Source organism: Diabrotica undecimpunctata, chromosome 4 (genome assembly GCF_040954645.1).
Source record: "Diabrotica undecimpunctata isolate CICGRU chromosome 4, icDiaUnde3, whole genome shotgun sequence".
NCBI lineage: Eukaryota > Metazoa > Arthropoda > Insecta > Coleoptera > Chrysomelidae > Diabrotica > Diabrotica undecimpunctata.
In genome coordinates, this window is record NC_092806.1 from 157164153 (window position 1) to 157184791 (window position 20639).

At 31.6% G+C, this 20639-nt stretch overlaps 2 protein-coding genes across 3 annotated transcripts in view; one reads left to right on the forward strand and one right to left on the reverse strand.

The window, feature by feature from the left end:
- Positions 1-631: 631 nt before the first annotated feature.
- Positions 632-3520, reverse strand: LOC140440290 (uncharacterized). Its single transcript, XM_072530706.1, has 5 exons — positions 2837-3520; positions 2165-2371; positions 1747-2016; positions 1266-1605; positions 632-1195 (listed from the first exon to the last, which is right to left on the reverse strand). The coding sequence occupies exons 1-5, from the start codon at positions 3426-3428 to the stop codon at positions 679-681; spliced, it is 1926 nt and encodes a 641-aa protein (XP_072386807.1). The 5' UTR covers positions 3429-3520; the 3' UTR covers positions 632-678.
- Positions 3521-3799: 279 nt separating this feature from the next.
- The window catches only part of Tango5 (Transport and Golgi organization 5), a 58404-nt gene continuing 41564 nt past the window's right edge, over positions 3800-20639 (forward strand). The window contains exons 1-2 of one of the 2 annotated variants that reach the window (XM_072530707.1): positions 3800-3987; positions 8599-8819. In XM_072530707.1, coding sequence (XP_072386808.1) covers positions 8634-8819 — 186 coding nt within the window. In that variant the 5' untranslated portion in view covers positions 3800-3987; positions 8599-8633. The remainder of the gene's footprint in view (positions 3988-8598; positions 8820-20639) is intronic. The other variant, XM_072530710.1, reaches the window with a different exon arrangement.

Consider the following 20639-nt stretch of genomic DNA (forward strand, 5'->3'; position numbering starts at 1 on the left):
CGTGCATATTTATGCGCATATTTTCTACATTTTTATTTGCATATTTGCCGAAGTCTAGTTATTACCTACCTTAAAACGAAACGACTCCTCCAATTAGACGTCTTTGTCGTTGATCCCAGCTTTCGAAAATTCTTTATAAAGTTCCTTCATACTGTCAGACGACTCTTCATCGCTATCGCTGAAAATAATATACTCTGTATCATTTTCTTCAATTTCGTTAACATCGATCTTCTCTTTCAAACAATCCGCAAAACAAACATCCAGTTTTTGCTTTGACGTTTCGAGTTCGAAAAGTCGACACTTTTCCTTTATTTGTTCATCGGCCATAATAATTCTTTCCATTAGTACATCGCAATAAGGACAATATATCGGTGAATATTCTTCTTCTATTTGTTTATGCGCCAACGATTTACAATATGGGCATTTATACTCGGCCACCACGAATATCGGCATCATCGAAATGCAGCAACGGGTGTCTACATGTGGAGGAAAACATACCGGACCTAAGATCTGTGTTATTCTGTTAAGAAAAATGTTAGAATTCAATTTTAGAACTTTAGTTTAGAACGACAAGTACTTAAGTTTTATAAATATAATTAGACAGTAAAAAAAACATTTGAAACGATATATCAAGACGAATTATCACCGGGACGATCAAAATTCAAAATGATATACATCTCACCAAGATCCATCTTGACTTATCGAATAAAGATATAAAATAAAAACACTTATAACATTATAAAATGTACCAAAAAGGATATTGTCTCCACACCACACACAATCCAAAGGGTCTGGATACTCCAATTCGTTCGCAATTCTCATAACTTCAATCATGCCGTCAATAAACGTTTTTCCAACATTAGCCTTCGGCAAAATATTCTTCGCTACCATCTCTTTGAGGAAAAAATTATGGATGAAGATACTCCGCATTTGAAAATCGCTCAGTTTGGTCTCTTTTCTTTTATTAAACAGCCGTGTCATTCGTTCTATCACCAGTTTGATTGTTACTAAGTAGTGGAGTATAATGAATGGTTTTATATCGTATGTTTTAACGGTTGGTATTACCGCGAATACCATTTCAGACAATTGTGATACCAAACGTAAGGTTTTCAGTTTTGTTGTGGACAGTGTGTCATAGTTGAGGTCGTTAGGTAGACCCAGCCAAGGAAAACGTTTTTCTTTTATACATACTATTCTAAAATAAAAATATGTTGAAAAAAAAATGATCAGTTGTTTGTTAAGTTAGCGTACCAGCTGTAACTTACCTTAAAATTTCGAAACAGTCCCAATAATCCTCTATACTATCACCTTGGTTATTCCACAGCAAATCAAATGGCTTTAACTGAACATTATGATAAACAAACACATTCACATAAGACCTCGATTTGGAAAAACTTTGCAGATCCCACGGATATGCGATGATAACTAACATGATATTTGTTTTTGTGAAGAAAAATCCATGGGTTCGATATTTTTCCATGTCATTCTTTAATGATACAATGTTTTTTGTGGTGGATATTTTGTTGTCCTTAACTTCCACTGTCAATTCTGTTAAAATTCCTGGGAGGGACAATACATATACTTTATTTTCTATGTAGTGTAGGCCTAAAACAATTTATTTTTATTTTAAACCAAAAAATTACTGTTTTTGGCAGAGGAAATAATATCCTTATGGTGTTAAACAAACTAATACATGAATGAGACAAACATTCTATGTACTTTTCCATGCATCCATAATATTCTTACCTGTTATGTAATAGTTCTGAATGTATACAACACAGCAGTCAAAAACCTCTCCCATTTTATTAATTCCAAAAATAATTAGCACTCCTTGCTTAGCAACCAATATAAATGTCTCCTCATTATATTCAAAAACGCTTATTTTTTCAACTTTTACTTTATTCTTTTCTGTCAAAAATGAACATTCTTTGACGAAAACAGCTTCTGATGTGTTTAAATATGTAACATTTACAACATTCATTTGTCCTTCTATGTCTGAGTAGAATAATCCACCTCCTAAGAAATACAACAAAATAATATCAACATCTTCAATTTTAATTTTTTGTAGTAATTGCTATTTCTTGCTTAATGATCTCATAATTGAAAATTTGTCAGTTTTTTCATATTCTAGTCTACATTTCATTATGTAAATAAGATCACTTACCATTTTTGCTGGTCCTGTGCCACTGCATACATGTAATTCTTGACAATGCTGTTCTGAATCTCCCTAAAAACTCGGGACTGGTTTGTTTGCCATCATCATACCTCCTGGACTTCAACCTCCATACTGTTATATCTCCATTAAGATGTCCAACGAATATAACACACATATTAATGTCTCCAACATTAATAAGATGGCTCCAAGTAAATGCTAGATAATATTATTATATGTATTAATATGTGTTGTTTCAAGTAACAAAAATAATAAAACTATAGAAATTAAGGACAGAATAATTAAGAAAACCTAAAAATGTTTAACCATTCTGTCACGGAAGTAAAAATTCAGATGATATAATACTGAAATATGATTTCAAAGGGACGAAAGTCATATAATAAGATAAAGATATGAGAAAGAAAACAATGATGTCAAATCTATAATGAAAGAAGGATGAAAACCTGTGAAAACTAAGAAGTTAATGAATTACTTAACTATATGGGAGTCTATCAATAAAAGCAGTATGATGAATCTATTTAAAGGCTTCTAAAATATAGTTCTAATATGTACGAATATGACCATAAATTTCTAATTATACAAAACATGGACAAACATAACATAACTGAAACTTTTGAGGAAATAAAAAAGCTATTTGATAAATTTAAGAAAGTAAGATACTACCTGAAGGTGTAACAGCACCTATTCTTCTCTTGTATTCCTCCAATTTTATATTATTTGCAAACCTATTAGCATCACTCCATTTAACTTTTTCAGTTACTATGATTGATTCTGTAATGTTTGATATAATACAGTATTTAACCTCTTCCAAATTGTTGAGATATTTCATATATACTTCTAAACTGTATAAATTAGTTAGAACTCCTAAAAAACAACCACTGTCGTCCGCTAAACCTTTAGGAGACCATTTAGCGCAAAGAGGAACTGGTTCTAAGGGTTTTGTATTTTTTAAATTGCTAGAGTATTCTATATTCATTATAATTTCATATATGTCTTCTTTTGGTAAATTAAAATAAAAAGTATTTATATCTATATCAATACAACGACAAGGGCTAAAGTCAGACACTACTAAAATATACTTTCTACATTTAAAATTCGGTAATTCATTTGTAACTGAACCATTAAATGAAAGTATATAAAGAGTGGTATCGTTTATAATAAAAAATCTATTATCATCTGAATATTCACAAGCAAAATTTACTCCTAAATGATTCGATAATTTAAATCTGTCTAATAGTTTTAACTGAAGGCACATTTTTTATATATTATTTTTTATTTAAAAAGGTAAATAAACATTAAGATACAATGTGGAAAACATAAACAAAGTTGATGGTTAATTTCTCACATTTTTTCTTCTTTTCTAGTTGTATACTTGTTGCACTATTTATAAACTTCTAAATATATAAATACAATCATATTGTGTCATTAGTTACCGATAAGGGTGTATTTTGTCTGTGTTTTTTTATTATCTATTTTGTGAACTTTTAAAAATTTGATTTAGGTATTTTAAGAATAAAATTTTCATGTATGCAGATTCTGTATAAAAGTGGTTGCCTAAGTCTAAGGCATATATTAGTCTATTATAAATTTCAAGCATATTTCAAGTTCAGTCTCAGCCTATCGTAATCAAGAACGTAAGTTACGAGTGGTCAACTGTCATGGTAAATGGCATGATTTCGATTTGACCATGGCCAGATTCTCATGACAATTTTTGTAGAAGCAAGTAAACTTCACGGTTGTTAGTTTTGTCTTCTCTGGTTTTTTTTAACGGTAATGTGCTTAATAAGTGGCTTTTTGTCTATATCATTATAAAGGTAAGTTTTTATTCATAATTATTACAATTAAACAGCCTTTTATACGTGAACGCCCGCTTCTTGCTAGTGTTTAAGTATATAAAGATTGCACTGATTTTAGGTTAGGTTTCACTTTTTAATTAATATTTAGTGATTCAGTGGCCGAAATTCATCGTTTTTAATTTATTGATTTATTTAAGAAGACTCGTTGTTAGTTTCATTAATTGGTGATGTTATCAATTACAAAAATAGGGGTGTTTTGACTTCGGAATACTAAGGACACGTAATGTCATGTTTTCAACATTTGTTTCTGTTTGAGTTATTAATTTCTAAAGCAAATCAATTATAATTAAGTCACGAAGTATTAGTTTATCTACGAGTTGGCTAATTTATTCCTAACAGTGCGATAATTGATATAATTACAGTGATACAGCGGTACAAAGATTCCGCTAATCAAAACATCAATTATTAATTTGTTAAAATCGTAAATTTTGCTGTATATAAAAAATGATCCGAATTAACGTTATGGGTTCCATTGTTTTGCCAAATGTTTGCGCGTGATAATAAATTAAGACAAATATTTTTTATTTTTCATGTTTCCACTTAATTCAAATTATTTATGTTCATATACTACAATATCAACATATGTTTTGGTTGCAGTTTTATCCATCAAACTAAAGCTTTTGACGCGTGTCATGAACGTGATTTACTATTTATTTATTTTCTTTTCGTTTCTACCACATCTCTTCACAATAAATTAATTTTTCTGTAACTTTTATTATCCATTTTTTACAGTTGAGCTTTTACATATCAGTTTCTGTACTCTTCCCAATATATTTTAAGCATAGCATGTATAGGACACTTTTGTGAAACCTAAAGACATTTTTGTTTGTTTGGTTTCCAAATATTTAATTATAACTTCAACTACTGTTTTAATAGTAATTTACACAATATATGCATAATTTTGTCTGGCATTTCTACACTTAATTGATATCAAGATAAAAAACTTTATCATTAATCACCATAGATAATCAGCACTCCATAAAGTTTCAAGTTTCATTCGTTTGCACCCAAATCAAAAATAATTAACACCATGAAACCTGAAATACAACAAACCAAACAAATATTGACTGAAGGTGACTCATGTCATTATTGAGTCTCCTATTGGATCGGTGCAAATTTATCAAACATGTATTTAAGGACACTTGATTAGCATGTGCATGATGCACTCTTTGAGAAAGTTTTAAGGTCCAATAGCCTGTGAGAGAGTCTGTTAGACTGGCCCTTTTTAGTTCCAACTGTTGTGATTAGAATTAATTCGTGTCTGCTCTTTTTGGCGAAAGTGACAGATGTTCTTAGTTTTGCACAAACCTTTAAGGAAGACAAGAATCCATCGTTTGGGAATAGTATTTAACCTTTTTGAATAAAGAACCATACATTAATTTGAATGTTAGTGCCTTAAAACAAAATTTTCTAAAAGCAGCACTTTACCAACTCTAGGCTGCTGATTTTTCAACTCTTGCAAGTAACCAAACTTTTTGTTAAATACTGATGAGATTCCTTTATTCATATTTTGGTCTTGGGCACCACAATGAGTTAATATATGGTGTGAAAGCAGAAAGTTTTCCTTTTTAGCAATTTCTTAATCCAGTTCATCACATTTATTCTCTTTTTAATTACATACTGATTCCACTATCTTTGAAGTTTATGAGAAAAGCTTTGGCATAGTTATGGATTATATTATAGTTACTGGTTATCTGAATATGTTGTCATGCAAGGCTGTGGATTTTTGAATATAATTTGTACACTTTAAGCATTATTCTCTACTTTTATTTTACCATAATAATTACAAAAACAAAATTAAAGAATGCATTGTGTATTTAATTTCATATTGGAACTAACAAAACAATAAATGACCTTGTCTTTTTATACTGATTATGCATTTTGGATTTGCTGTTAACCTTGCAATTTTGATATGGAATAAAATACATTTAATCACATCTACCTACCTTTGAAGGAAGTTGATACAAATGGGAAACGATGAATAATAGCCGACAGAACTTGAATAATGTATTCAGAACAGTATTATATTATCAATAACCTATATACATTTATTTAAACAGATATCACTGCATTTGTATATTATAGTTTGTATTAGAAATAAAAAGATAAAGACATATGACAAATCAACTTGAACTAAATACAATCCAATCATAAAACAAGTTGTAAATATATTATAGTATAAAGATATGATTTTCAAAACCTTCGCTAAACCTTTTTCATATATCTGTCTCGTTATAGTCAGTGCGTGTCTGACAGATATTTTTGTCACAACTTGATTCCTCTTCTTTCTTCTTATTTGCTTCTATTTTGTTATCTTTATCGAACTGTTGTCACTGATTTTTTTACATGACCATATCAGTTTAATCTTGTTTCTTATGTGTAGGTATCGTAATATTTATTTTTCTTATTTTGTTTCTGATTCTAAGTCTGATAGTTTTGCTAAGAAGGTTTTTGTAATATTTATATGATACAAGACGTCTTGTACACGTTAAAATATAAAATACGGTTGAAATGGTACTCATAACCTTATAAATGATACTCATAAAAATATAAACAATAATTATTTAAAGCAATAAATAGTTTTTCAACATCATTACGTGTTTTTATGTAAAAGAATAAATAGAACAAATTAATTACTTCACAAATGATGTATATTTAACATAAATTCTGAAATACATAAATTTTTTGTGTATATACAGGGTGTTTCGTGTTAAAGTGATAAAGTGGAATGTTGCATTGAAAGTATAACATATTTCTCCCTACTTATGTGTTTCTCTATTAAATTCTCGATGCTTTACTATAATAAGTAGATCTTCTTAAAATTATTTTCATTCGTTATGTTTTGCATCCTCTGATTCGGCTGTTATAATTTCATTACCTCTTTTCAGTGTTAACTAACTTTAATACCGCAAACTGTTCATTGATATATTCGTCATTATTTATAGCATCTTCTAATTTTCTTTATAAAAACTAAGCTACTTAGTCTTTCATTAACTCTCTTTTTTTTTCATTATTCCACTATAAATTACTTAAAATCTTTGATTTGTTGACTGTCTTTGAATTTAAAAAAACTTCTGTAGAAGTAAAAACTTCTTGTTTATAATGGTATATTTTAATAATTTCAAATTTAGCCAAGAGGATTACAAATCTTCATTTGATTTCGGTCCAGTCAGACCATCATCAGTGAAAAAACATTAAAAGTAGTTAAAACTAGCTACGTAAACAGATGTAGAAACCCTTTTCTTACATGAACATCATGGTTAATTTTAATATTGTACATGTACATGTATGACACTAGGTCGATGTTATAAGAATTAACATCAAATGAACATACATCTTCCTGCTCGAAAGGGGGACAACACTGTCTGGCTAATAGAACCAGCCAATTACTATTTATTTATTGTACCCATATGCAGATACAGTCTTTTCTCAGTCTTCTAGTGCATTCTATACTTCGGCAAGATAAACATTCTTCCAGACTATCATATTTTATACTTTCATATTTTAGATCTTGTCATGAACGAATTTCTTCCTTGGAAGTGGGATTGACAGTACAGAACAAATATTTTGTTGTGTTTTCCATTCTAATTTTTCATTTTCAATTGGCTTCTACATGAGACACATTGTAGAACTATTTGTGTATGCTACGTACATATTATGTAAAATAATGATATATTTCAGTATTTGGCTTAAATAAAAATTGTTTGTGGAATAATTAAACAGTGTCTTAGATTTACCTAGTCTATGTACATGTATTTTTTCAGAAAGTAAAGTGAAAATAATGTCGAGATAGTTCTTGTTTCATCCTTAAATTGATTGTAAATCGTACAAATTTTAAGTTTAGAACAACAACATGCCGAAGGACATTAGTTTACAAGTTCTAATGTACAAGTTTTAGTTTTATACTTATTTTGGTATTTAAAAACAAAATAAATTGAATTGCTTGTTCTTTGTTACCTGAACTATGTAACATTTAAGATTTTTTCACCAATTAGCAACACCAGTCGATCTGTGAAAAGATCAACGATTTCACATAAAAATTTTATACAGGATTTTGAAGATTCTAAGAGGTATATGATTGATAGCTGATGATAAATCCTGGAAGAAGTACAGCTGATTTTGATTTGTTTTTTAAACAATCATAAAAAGTGAAAAAATAATTTTTTGCTTATAGAATGTTTCTTATACATTTTAGAAAAAATGGTTCAAATAAAAGTTGTAGATCGTAAAAAGTTCTTTAATTATTATTATTATTTTATTTTATTTATTGATTTAATAAAAGAAACATTTTATAGACAAAAAATGAATTTTTCAATCTATGTTAAAAAAAAACAAGGTAAAATCAGCTGCATGTCTTGGGGATTTGTGATTAGCTATCCCCCATATACCTCTTAGAACCTTCAAAAACCTGTATAAGATTGTTTCAGCTCTTTTTTTTTATTTTTGGCCTATAACTTTGTATCACCTCTTTCCAAGCACTTATTCCTATTAACACCAGTAACTAACACTGCAATAATCAAAATTAACTAACATTTCCTACTAATATTCCTCAGTACTTATTTTTCCCAGATAAACTAACCGAAGACAGACCGAAAAAAGTTAATATGCCCGTTAAAAAAAATCGAAAGGTTCGTCCTGCCTTTAGCACACAGAACACGAAACAAACATCCACCGGAAATAATCCGAAAAACTTAAAAGTTTCGGACGAATTGTTGTATTTGAACAAAGAGCAGTTGAAGATAGAGTGCCGAAAGAGGGGACAAAGAACAACCGGCACCAAGAATGAATTGGTATGAGGCTGAGTTTGTCGTAGAAGCGATTCAAAAGTTTTAATTTTACTTTATATTATTATTATTATTAGTATGGCTCTGTGTAAGTCAAATGTTGGTTTTGGTAGCTCCGTAAAGTCGACAATTACGAGAAATTCCTATTGAATTTTGAGTCTAAAGATCTTTAAATGCCGTTTTCCAATCGGAGGTTGTAGATCATTATCACTATCTTCACTCTATATACCGTTGCTTCTAAGAGTTTTATTGAACTGCATTTAAACGAGTCCCTTAAATTTTTTAGCCATGACACTAACTGACACTAATTTTTCCCTGTATTATCAATCTTAGCATTTCATATCGTTGTCCCATCATTACGTGTTCAGATATTGTAACTTTCTTATTTTTATTGTATTTTTATTTCGTATTCTTTCCCCATTTCTCGCAATACTTCCGTCTTCGTTTTCTTCTGTGTCCACACTACTCTACGCATCCTTCTGTAACACCACATTTCAAATGATTATGTTTTTAAAAATAAAGTAGATAGTAAAGATTTGATTGCGTACCACCATTCGCTGATATGCATATTCTGTCTCTTGGCCTTCTCAGGGCGAACCCATGGTAAGCTCTAACGAAATAAAACCTTTTCTCTCCACAAAAGTAAATATTTAAAATATTTAGCGACAGACGCCAAAGCGACATCTAAATATTTCAAATATTTACTTTTATCACTATCAAAGTCAATAAAAGTAACTAAAGGACTAAGACAAGGATGAGTATGTCACCCTTACTGTTTAATTTATATATTGAGGCAGCCCTCAAAAACTGGAAAAACCACTGCCAGGGAATGGGAATCCCCATAGGAAATGACGTACTGTTCTCCTTGAACTTTGCGGATGACAAAGTCGTCCTAGCTCAAGATTCTTATGATCTAGAATTTATGATAAAGCGTCTATACAGAGAATATGTAAAATGGGAGTTACAAGTCAGCATAAAGAAAACAGAATATTTAGTTACCAATTCAGATGCAAGGTTTGAAGTGTTGATAGACGAGGACGAGAAAATCAAACAAGTGGAAAAATTGAAATATTTAGTGCACTCATTGACAAGAACGGCTTGGGAGAAACCGAAATTAAACACCGAATTAATCAGCGACGTAAAATTTTAGGATGTCTGAAATCCTTATGGTGTGATCGCAACATTTCCAAAAGGAACAAAAAAAGAATAGGGCAAACCATGGTTGAATCAGTTCTTTGTTATGGCTCTGAAGTATGGACAATTAATGCAGACCTGAAGGGAAGATTGTTAGCAGTTAAAATGGATTATTTGAGAAGAAGTGCTAGAACATCAAGGCTGGAAAGTAAGACCAACGAATCTAGAAGAAATAACATGAATACTACAGAAACGGTCATTGACAGAATAGAAAGAAGAGGTTTAAAATGGTTTGGACACCTATTGAGAATGCCTGACGAATGTTGGCCCCAAAAACTTCACAGATGGAAGCCCCCTGGAAACAGAAAAAGAGGTAGACCTCGACGCTCATGGAATGAAGGAATTACAAGAGCGATGGAATCGAGAGGTTTGGAGGAGAAGCACGCCTTGGACCGGGAGGATTGGCGGAGGAGAACGGGAATACGGCGATAGCCGTCTCCAAAATGTATTGTATTTACAAGTTGAATCCTGTAATATATATTTTTATCGATGGAAAAGGTTTTACGTCTTTAGAGCTTACCATGAGTTTGCTCTGAGGACGCCAAGTGGCAGAAATTTTTATATCAGCGAATAGTGGCACCCTGTAACGAAATCAAACCTTAACTGTCATTTTATTTTTATTATACATTTTACTCTAGTTTGGAGTATTGGAAAATCGTTTTCACGAAGGGTGCATTTTCGGTGCATTCGTCGTCTGTTTGTTTTGCAACATTTAGAAAACACAAATTTCGATTTCCGATTTATGTTCTCGACTATGTTTTTATTTATGCATTCTTGCTTCAGTGTCTAGCTTTCAAGTCCATATTGTAGTATCGAAAACCGGTAACATATCAGAGCTCTACAACTCCCTACACACGTCCCGACAAGATCACTCAACTGTCGTGGTTGGTGTGTGTGTGTGTGTGTGTGTGTGTGTGTGTGTGTGTGTGTGTGTGTGTGTGTGTGTGTGTGTGTGTGTGTAGGCTTGTTGACCCACAAAAAGAGTTGTCACATCTCGACTCGATAAGTTGGGTAATGCAGAAGTCGGCTGTCGGGATGTCCCGGTTGTACAACCAGATCGGTCGGCCCGACCGTCGGGTACAACTATTTTTGCCGGTCAACAAGCCTACACGGGGTAGTAGGCGGTTTTAATCTCAGTTCTAATCTGAGATCTTTATTGCAGATAATTGTTTTCATTTTTACAAACGCAAAGAAAACTTTGATTTGATGAAAAAAATCGAACCCTGTATTCGAAGTAATAAACAATTAACACATTTTCTTTTATATTTTAATATAACGGGGTTAATTAGTTATTTTTTGTATTAAAACTTTTGAATCGCAGTTAGAACGTAGTATGGCTTTGCAAAAAGTAGTTGTATTTTTGTTAGTTTAGCAATAATTAGTAATGAACGAGTAATTTGACCATTAATTTAAATTGTTTTGTTGAAAAGCAATCATTAGAGTAGTAGTTATAACTGTTTTTAAAAAACTGAACGACTTTTTTGGATATTACAGTAGACTCCCTCTATAACGAGAACTGAAATGACAGACTAATTACCTCGTTATAAGCCGATCTCGTTATATCAGACAATAATAATACTGTGCATACATATGAATCTGTAGTTTTCTAAACCATTAACATCCTATAGTGAAGCCATTCGGAGCAATATAAGATGCTAATAAATATTGTTTGAATGGCGTTTTTGAAAAAAAGTTATTTACTTTTATTGTCAATGACATATATTAAAACATAAAAGAGTTGTTTACTTTTATTATCAATGATATACGTTAAAACAAAAAATCTGTACTTATATTTTTTTCCAACTACATAATGTATAAAGCGTATTTTCAAGGATAACATAAACTATTGCTTCTGCAATTTTAAGAACTCTGTCATTTTTAACTGCTTTAAATGGTCCAGTATCATTCTATCATCTATTTTCTAAAGATGTGAAACAGTTGTATTTATTTATTGTAAAGAAGTTTATTGCGGGCTGCAGTTAAGTTTATTGAGGGGCTGTTTGAAAAGGTATTTATTTATGGCCACGACCGGACCAAAAACATAAAAAACACGATTTTGGATCTTATTTTCTCTCGTTATAACCAAATTTGCCTCGCTATAGACGGTTATAGTTCAATAGAAATTTCACGGGACATCTAATGTATCTCGTTATAAGCGAAACCTCGTAATAACCGTGTTCGTTATAGAGGGAGTATACTGTATCAACACCTTATCATATTCTGTCTACAAATAAGAAGTAAAAATGACTTAAAAAAAAGAAGTGATGGTGAGCTGTTATTTTCATTTTCAGTGGTGATTTTTATCGATTCCTCTTCGTAGTTAATGCTCATCAAGTATTTTTCCATTGATTGCAATCGGTCATGCTGTATAGGGAACAACACATCATCAAAATACCTCCACGATACTGTGAATTTTAAATGTTTTTTGTATATTTCAAATTCTTCCGTGAATATATCTAATCATACTGGAGGTAAAGAAGAACCCGTTACTAGGCCAACATTTTGCAACTACTGCAAATTGGTCTACATAGTATATTAGTTTTAAACATTTTTGTTACTCCCTAAAGATGCTGTAATTAGGTGTAATCTGACAAATAATTCTTCAATTCTATATATTTTATATCTTGTTTTCGTTAGATCTGGTTGGCTCTTTCTGTATTTTTGTGTTCGATCCATTTGTGATTTATAGCAGACCTATTAAAAACAAAGGAAGATGTATTGAATAGATGGGTGGAATACTTTAACGGGATACTTAATATAGAGGAAGAAGAAAACCTGGAAGACGAAAGAGATGAGGTAAGCGGAACAAAATGAGATGGAAAAGGGACCAAAAACGATTGCTCAATTTAAAGACACAATTAAAAAACTAACCAGAAACGAATCATTCCGAAAAGGTAATCTCCCAGCTGAACTATATAAAGAAGATAGCCATAATACCATAATGGCACTTTGAATGCTCTAACCACAGAGGAATTACACATCTAAATGCAGCGTATAAAATATTTGAAAATATACTATGCCATCGTATGGTAACATATTATGTAGAACGAATAGTAGGAAAATACCAGGCTGGTGTCAGAAGTGGTAAATCGACAATGCATCAGATTGCAACTCTGAGACAAATTTTAGAAAAAAACAGTGGAATATGGCATAGATGTTCATCACATATTTATAGACTACATGCTTATGGCTCTGTAAATAGAAGAGAAATGTTTAAAGCAATGAAAGAGCTGGGAGTACCAAATCAATGGGTAAATTTAACAAAACTAACTCTTGAAAAAGTTAAATTCAAAGTACGAATCCAGGGGGAACTGTCTGAACCTTTTAAAACAAATAACGGGCTGCGTCAGGGAGACCCTCCCGCCTGTATACTGTTCAATTTGGCTCTGAAAAAAGTAATAAGTATGTCGCAAATCACAACCACCGGTTAAATATACAGGGTGAGTCATGAGGAACTTTACATACTTCTACCATATGTAGAGTCCCTCAGAGAGCATATCATGTGGCCACTAAAAAATGTCAACACCTCTTCTTTATTAATTAACAGGGTGATTTGTGTAATTGACCATTTATTTCATTTTACTGTAGTGTTTATACGGCTCATTTGATTTTTTTAATTTTTGCATGATACAGTACACTACTATCAAGCATTCGACTGGTATTAGCTAAACTAAAAAATTTCAGGACTGGCTTTGGAAAAATTAATTTAGGGATTCGTATTAAATATTACACCCTGTATATATTTTTTTTAAAATGCAATAAGTGATTTTCAAACTACATAAATAGCCAATGAAAATGACATATGCGACAATGTTGTCGCACTTTTATTAAATTTTTAGTGAACGATCAAATCTTACCAAAAATAGAACAACCATAATGAAGTATCAAATTATAAGGTAATTAATTTAAACAAATGTTATAAATTTCAAACATTTTAATTGAAATGATAAACTGAGTCACTGCACAACAAAAAACAGTAACTACTAACAATAACGAAGAACAATTAAAAAAAAACTAAAAATATGTACATAGTTATGATAAACCCATAAATTAGAACTGGAAAAGATACAATAATGGTAACAAAATAAAAATAATTCAAAATAGATTTTCGAAATGGAACCCTGCAGCCTGTACACATTTTTGTTGCCGAATTGTTAATTGACGTATTGAATTACGGATACTCTGGGGATCGTTTCTAATAGTATTACAACAATGTATAATTCTATCAATTAATTGTTGTCGGTTATTAATATTCACTGCGTAAACTAGTTGCTTCAATCGTCCCCAAATATGGTAATCAACGGGATTGAAATCAGGGGATCTTGAAGGCCACGAAATAGGACCTGCACGTCCTATCCACCTGTTGCCATAAACATTATTGCGATGTTGTCTCACTGCCAGTAAAAAGTGTGGGGGTGCCCCATCTTGCTGAAAATACATCCCTCGGATAGCAACGTTCGCGTTGGCAAGCAAATTCGGCAAAATATTTTGTAGAAAGTTCAAGTAGACCTGCCCTGTTAAAGGACCATCAAAAAAGTGAGGACCTACTAATTGGTTATTTATGACACCAATCCACACGTTAACCGAAAACCTTAACTGAGAACGACGTTCTCGAATAGCATGGGGATTTTCTTCTGCCCACACATGTGAATTTCGTGAATTGTTTATCCCGTCTGTGGTAAATTGGGCTTCATCTGTAAATAGTGTCCTGTATAGCGTTGGTCGATTATTGTTAATCCATCTACAAAATTCCAACCTATCGATCTCATCTCCAGCATGTAGTCGCTAAACCATTTGAATGTGATATGGGTATAGATTATTTTTTTGTAAGACTCTACTTACTTTTGATTGAGTAACATTGAGTTCTCGACTTACTTGGCTAGTGCTTATTGTAGGGTTCATAGTAACGGCGTCCATAATGTCATCTTCCTGCGCTTCATCTACATGTCGCTCTGTTGTTCCACTAGGAAAAGTGCCATTTTCTCGCAAATAATTAAAAACTGACCCAAATGTTGGATGACTGGGAGTTCGACGATTAGGAAATCGCCTGCGATATTCTCTACTAGCAGCCCTACCATTCCCATTACAGAATCCATAAACAAATATTATGTCTGCATATTCTGTGGTCGAAAACTGATGTGGCATTTTGAACGAAAGTAACAAAATCTCTACCAAAACTAACACAATGTACTTAACGTAGATATCACAGAAGAAATATGTATTCTTGTACACATAAATAACAATTGATGATGACAATAATGACAATGGGTATAAAATATCAAGAAACGTCAAACGGTCAACGCCAACCTTCATTTTAAACTTTTTTAGATTTATTTTTATTTAGTACAGTTGATGCAATGTATTATTATCTGACATAAAATTTTAATCATTTACAATCAACAAAAACTAACACATACAAGAGGTTTGACTTTTTAATCAATTTAATTTATTATTTATCGAAAATAATGCCCCAATACGATCTATGAGTAAAAATTTAAAATTGAAAAACAATTGATTCTATCGTAGAGATAATACAAAGTGACAGTAAAGATGTTAATTTTCTACGTATTAGATTATGTTGTAGGAACTCATTTTAATTAAAATGTTTGAAATTTATAACATTTGTTTAAATTAATACCTTATAATTTGATACTTCATTATGGTTGTTCTATTTTTGGTAAGATTTGATCGTTCACTAAAAATTTAATAAAAGTGCGACAACATTGTCGCATATGTCGTTTTCATTGGCTATTTATGTAGTTTGAAAATCACTTATTGCATTTTAAAAAAAATTTATACAGGGTGTAATATTTAATACGAATCCCTAAATTAGTTTTTCCAAAGCCAGTCCTGAAATTTTTTAGTTTATCTAATACCAGTCGAATGCTTGATAGTAGTGTACTGTATCATGCAAAAATTAAAAAAATCAAATAAGCCGTATAAACACTACAGTAAAATGAAATAAATGGTCAATTACACAAATCACCCTGTTAATTAATAAAGAAGAGGAGTTGGCATTTTTTAGTGGCCACATGATATGCTCCCTGAGAGACTCTACATATGGTAGAAGTATGTAAAGTTCCTCATGACTCACCCTGTATAACACATCAGTGCAAATCCTTGCCTAAGCTGATGACATCAATGTTTTTGGGAGAACGGAAAACGCTGTGCGAGTAGCGTATTAGCAGAATCGGTTACAAAAATGGTTTAATAATAAACTGGCTACCAATCAACGGTTCAAAAGAAAAATAGCTTGAAACTTACACTTCACTTAAGGTGGTTTGTTAATTTTTGAGAGGAGTCTGTATATAATATTAAGCCTAAAGCTAAAATTAATAGTATTACAAAAATTAATATTAAACTCGCCAGACTTCCGGGTTGAACTGCGTCGATTATTACTGCGACGATCTTTCGATATCTTCTCTGATGTCTACTTTAGGGCTTCCGAAGTCCGTCTCCCAAGCCCACAGATACTACTACACTGGTCACTAATCCCTGCACTACTACTGATTAGTGATCAGTTCGGCGAAGCTCGGCGCGGATTAACCCGGAGCGGAGCCTGAAAGTCAGTATCTATTGATCTTTTCATGTAATACTATCTTGTCAATAGAATGCAATAATATAGAAAAAATCATAGAGCACCGTGCCAATAGAGCACTATGTCGTATCTTCTTTACTTTCGGCCCGATAGCGCCATACAACGTATATTTTGATTGGATTTTAATACGCAAACACGAACTATAATTCTTGTACTATAATTTCTAAAACGTGTTTCGCCTTTGAACATTATTAATATTAATGATGATCATCAACCCACAATAGTAAATTGTTTGCTAGTATTTTTTGCATGCTTTTGCCCACAATAATTTGTATATATCACTAACTAACACGCGTTTTGGACATTTAGCTTTGTGTAAGTATATAAAATGAATATGAAAGTCATAATATAAATTTCTATCAGATCTTTCTAATTTAAACTTGCTAAATTATAGTTCGTATATCTAAATAACAATTTTTATTTGATAATATCATTTGGCATAAGACGATACGCTCATTAACCAAATGTTTTAGTTGTACATAAACAATAAATAAAGTTACTTCAGTTTTAAAATGAATTATCAATTTTTTAACCGTAATATGTATGTTACGATCCTATTTATTATAATGTTCCAAGATATTAGCGCACCATTAATAAATGTATTAATTTATTTATTAATAAAGTTAGATATTAGGTTTCAAAAAGTGTTTTTTAAAGTACTTTCAAATAAATATTTTTTTACAAAATGCGTTGCTAAAATTCAGCCCAAATCTTTAGAAAGGAAAAATTACAAAATTTTATTGATAGTTTTATAATAAAATTAGATTATAAGCAAAATCGCTGTGTTCATGACACTACTAGCGCCAGTCAAAGATCAGTGGCAAATTTATGAAACGATATAAGTCACTGACTTATCATCATCATCATTGGCTCGACAACCCTTTTTGGGTCTTGGCCTGTTCCAGGATTCTTCTCCATTCTGATCTGTTTCGTGCTTTTTTTCCAGTTTTTTATTTTTAAGGTTGTTATATCATTTTTTATTTGTTCTAAGTATCTCAGCTTCGGTCTTCCTCTTGTTCTTTTTCCTACTGGCATCTGTTTGAATATTTTGTTTGGTATTTCGCCTTCTTCCATTCTTTCTACATGTCCTATCCAACGCAGCCGTCCTATTTTAATGAATGTTATAATATCCGGATCCTGGAATATTTTGTATAGTTCAGAGTTGTATCTTCTTCGACATATTCCGTTTTCTTTTGTGCCCTTATGTATGTGTCGCAAGATTTTTCTTTCGAAGGTGGCTAACAACGTTTCCTCTCTTTTAGTGAGTGTCCAGGTTTCTGAGCCGTATGTGAGTACCGGTCTTATTAGGGTTTTATATATTTGGCATTTTGTTTTTTTTGCGACGTTATCTGATCTTAGTTGCCTAATTAAGCCATGGAAACATTTATTTGCAATAAATATTCTCCTCTTCACTTCCTCCGTAACGTTATTATTACTGACTTATACCGTTTCATAAATAGATTAAGTATTCTGTTGGCTGCCTACCTATCAACAGTACTGAAGACTTGTATTCTTTTATGACTAAACGTTAGATATAAGTATTGAAAACAAATTTTCGTCATAATCTCAAATTACATAAAGTAGTGACTTATATTCTTTCATAAATAAGCGATTCATTTAGTCTTATTTGTGATTTCGAGAATCAGCTGACTTGTCATGTCTTTGGTTGTCTTCCTGAGAGATTTCTTCCGTTTGGTTTTCCATCTCTTACTATTTTTTCAATCGTATCTTCTTCTTGTATCAAATGACTCATTAAAAATCTCCCATGGACTTGTAGTCTACATGTCCTTTTTTCCATTCAGCAGTTTCGTTGTTTTGTCTTATTCCCAATATTGGATCGTCATCTTGTACTAGACCAAACCACAAAATAACCTGAGTTATTCTTCAACTTTTTTGTCATAACCCATTTGTGTGAATGCTCATTTTGTTTTTTCTATCTAATAATTTGGATATTATTAATCTTTTGTTTCATATTGCATAGTATGCAAGGTTTTCACTTGCAAAACTTCAATTCATTTCGGTACTTAAGGAATTAGTTTCACTGATTTCTGTACCCAAGTACGTGAAGGTATAGACACATTTACATTAAGATTTATTTTACTTTCTTGTGTTTTTATAACTGTCATATATTTGGTTTTTGTTCCATTGATTTAATTCCATGATCAAAACTCCTAAAACTTTATGAAAGCATTGATTTTTCCTGCGAATCACAACTACAACATTTGCAAATGCAGTAATTTATGCTAACTTGATGTTTATATGGCACAGAAGTATACAGGGATAACACTACTTACCTAAAAATCGGATATAGACTATCAGAGCCAATAAAAGTAACTAAAGGACTAAGACAAGGATGCAGTATGTCACCCTTACTGTTTAATTTATATATTGAGGCAGCCCTCCAAAATTAGAAAAACCACTGCCAGGGAATGGGAATCCCCATAGGAAATGACGTACTGTTCTCCCTGAACTTTGCGGATGACCAAGTCGTGCTAACTCAAGATTCTTATGATGTAGAATTTATGATAAATAGTCTATACAGAGAATATGTAAAATGGGGGTTACAAGTCAGCATAAAGAAAACAGAATATTTAGTTACCAATTCAGATGCAAGGTTTGAAGTGTTGATAGACGAGGACGTGGAAATCAAACAAGTGGAAAAATTTAAATATTTAGGTGCACTCATTGATAAGAACGGCTTGGGAGAAACCGAAATTAAACACCGAATTAATCACGGACGTAAAATTGTAGGATGTCTGAACTCCTTATGGTGGGATTGCAACATTTCCAAAAGGAACAAAAAAAGAATAGTGCAAACCATGGTTGAATCAGTTCTTTGTCATGACTCTAAAGTATGGACAATTAATGCAGACCTGAAGAGAAAATTGTTGGTAGTTGAAATGGATTATTTGAGAAGTGCTAGAACTGAGAGAAGTGTAGAAATGTTTATATGGCCAGTTACATTGGACTTTCGGATGGTCGCTTCGAGATCTAGGTTGAACTACATGGTTGATAGTGCTGTCTCACTACCACACTAATTTCAAATAGGTTTGTCAGTTCTCGCTGTACTTTAAGTGGCTCTTGACCCATGCTACGTATTGTATGAGACTAATATATTTGCCAGCAATTTTTCTTATTATTAGGTGTATAAAAATTGTACTGGTGTAATTTTTAGCCTAATTATCGAGCTTTCGAGGTTTCAATAAAGTTTGTAACCAATTACAACGTAAATAATAATAATAATAAATTGCCTTTATTTAGTCTGTAAAAATTTACAAACAAGAGATACATGAGGCGAAGTCTAGCTAGAGCTACTCCACTTAACCTCAAGTTTACAAAGTCAGTTTGAAATAAGTAGAACATGAAAAAAAAAAGATTTATAAATTGACATAAATAATAATATAATATTGAAATGGTAGAAATAGTCATGTGGCTACTAGAAAAATAAGATAAAGAAAATAATTTGTGATGTTATGTGATAAATGATATTAATGATAAATAAAAACAAAAAAAAATTCTAAAAATTCTAATGGTAACAATTACGACAACAATATACTAAATAATAATAACAACGTTACTGCGATTGTAGTAAAAATTTCTTATAATGCCGCTTCATGAAATCAAGAGATTTACATCTTAAATTTTTTGTTAAACTATTAAACACTAAAACAGCATCGTAAGTAAACGATCGCTGAAAAATAGCTAGTCTATATCTTGGCAGCATAAGACTATGAGGATATCTCAGATCCAGATTATGAGCGTCTTCACGAAATACTAATTTGTTCCTTAAATAAATAGGATTTGACGACGAAATAATTCGATATATCAATGAGACGAGGTGATATTTGTATAAATTATCTATTGTTAACCATTGAAGTTCTTTAATTTTGCATGATACACGATCATATTTTCTTATGCCAAAAACAAATCTGCAACAATTATTTTGAATTTTTTGCAACCTCAATTTCGTAACTTGATCTAAGCAAGAGTAAAATACCAAGAGCCCATAATTAAGAATTGACATAACCATAGTT

Excerpts from the sequence above, each read along its gene's own strand:
- LOC140440290 (XM_072530706.1), bottom strand. The coding sequence starts at position 3,428 with ATGTGCCTTCAGTTAAAACTATTAGACAGATTTAAATTATCGAATCAT. Across the intron at positions 2,017-2,164 it reads GCACAGGACCAGCAAAAATG|GAGGTGGATTATTCTACTCA; the intron begins GTAAGTGATCTT and ends TGTATTTCTTAG. Across the intron at positions 1,606-1,746 it reads TCAGAACTATTACATAACAG|GCCTACACTACATAGAAAAT; the intron begins GTAAGAATATTA and ends AAATTGTTTTAG.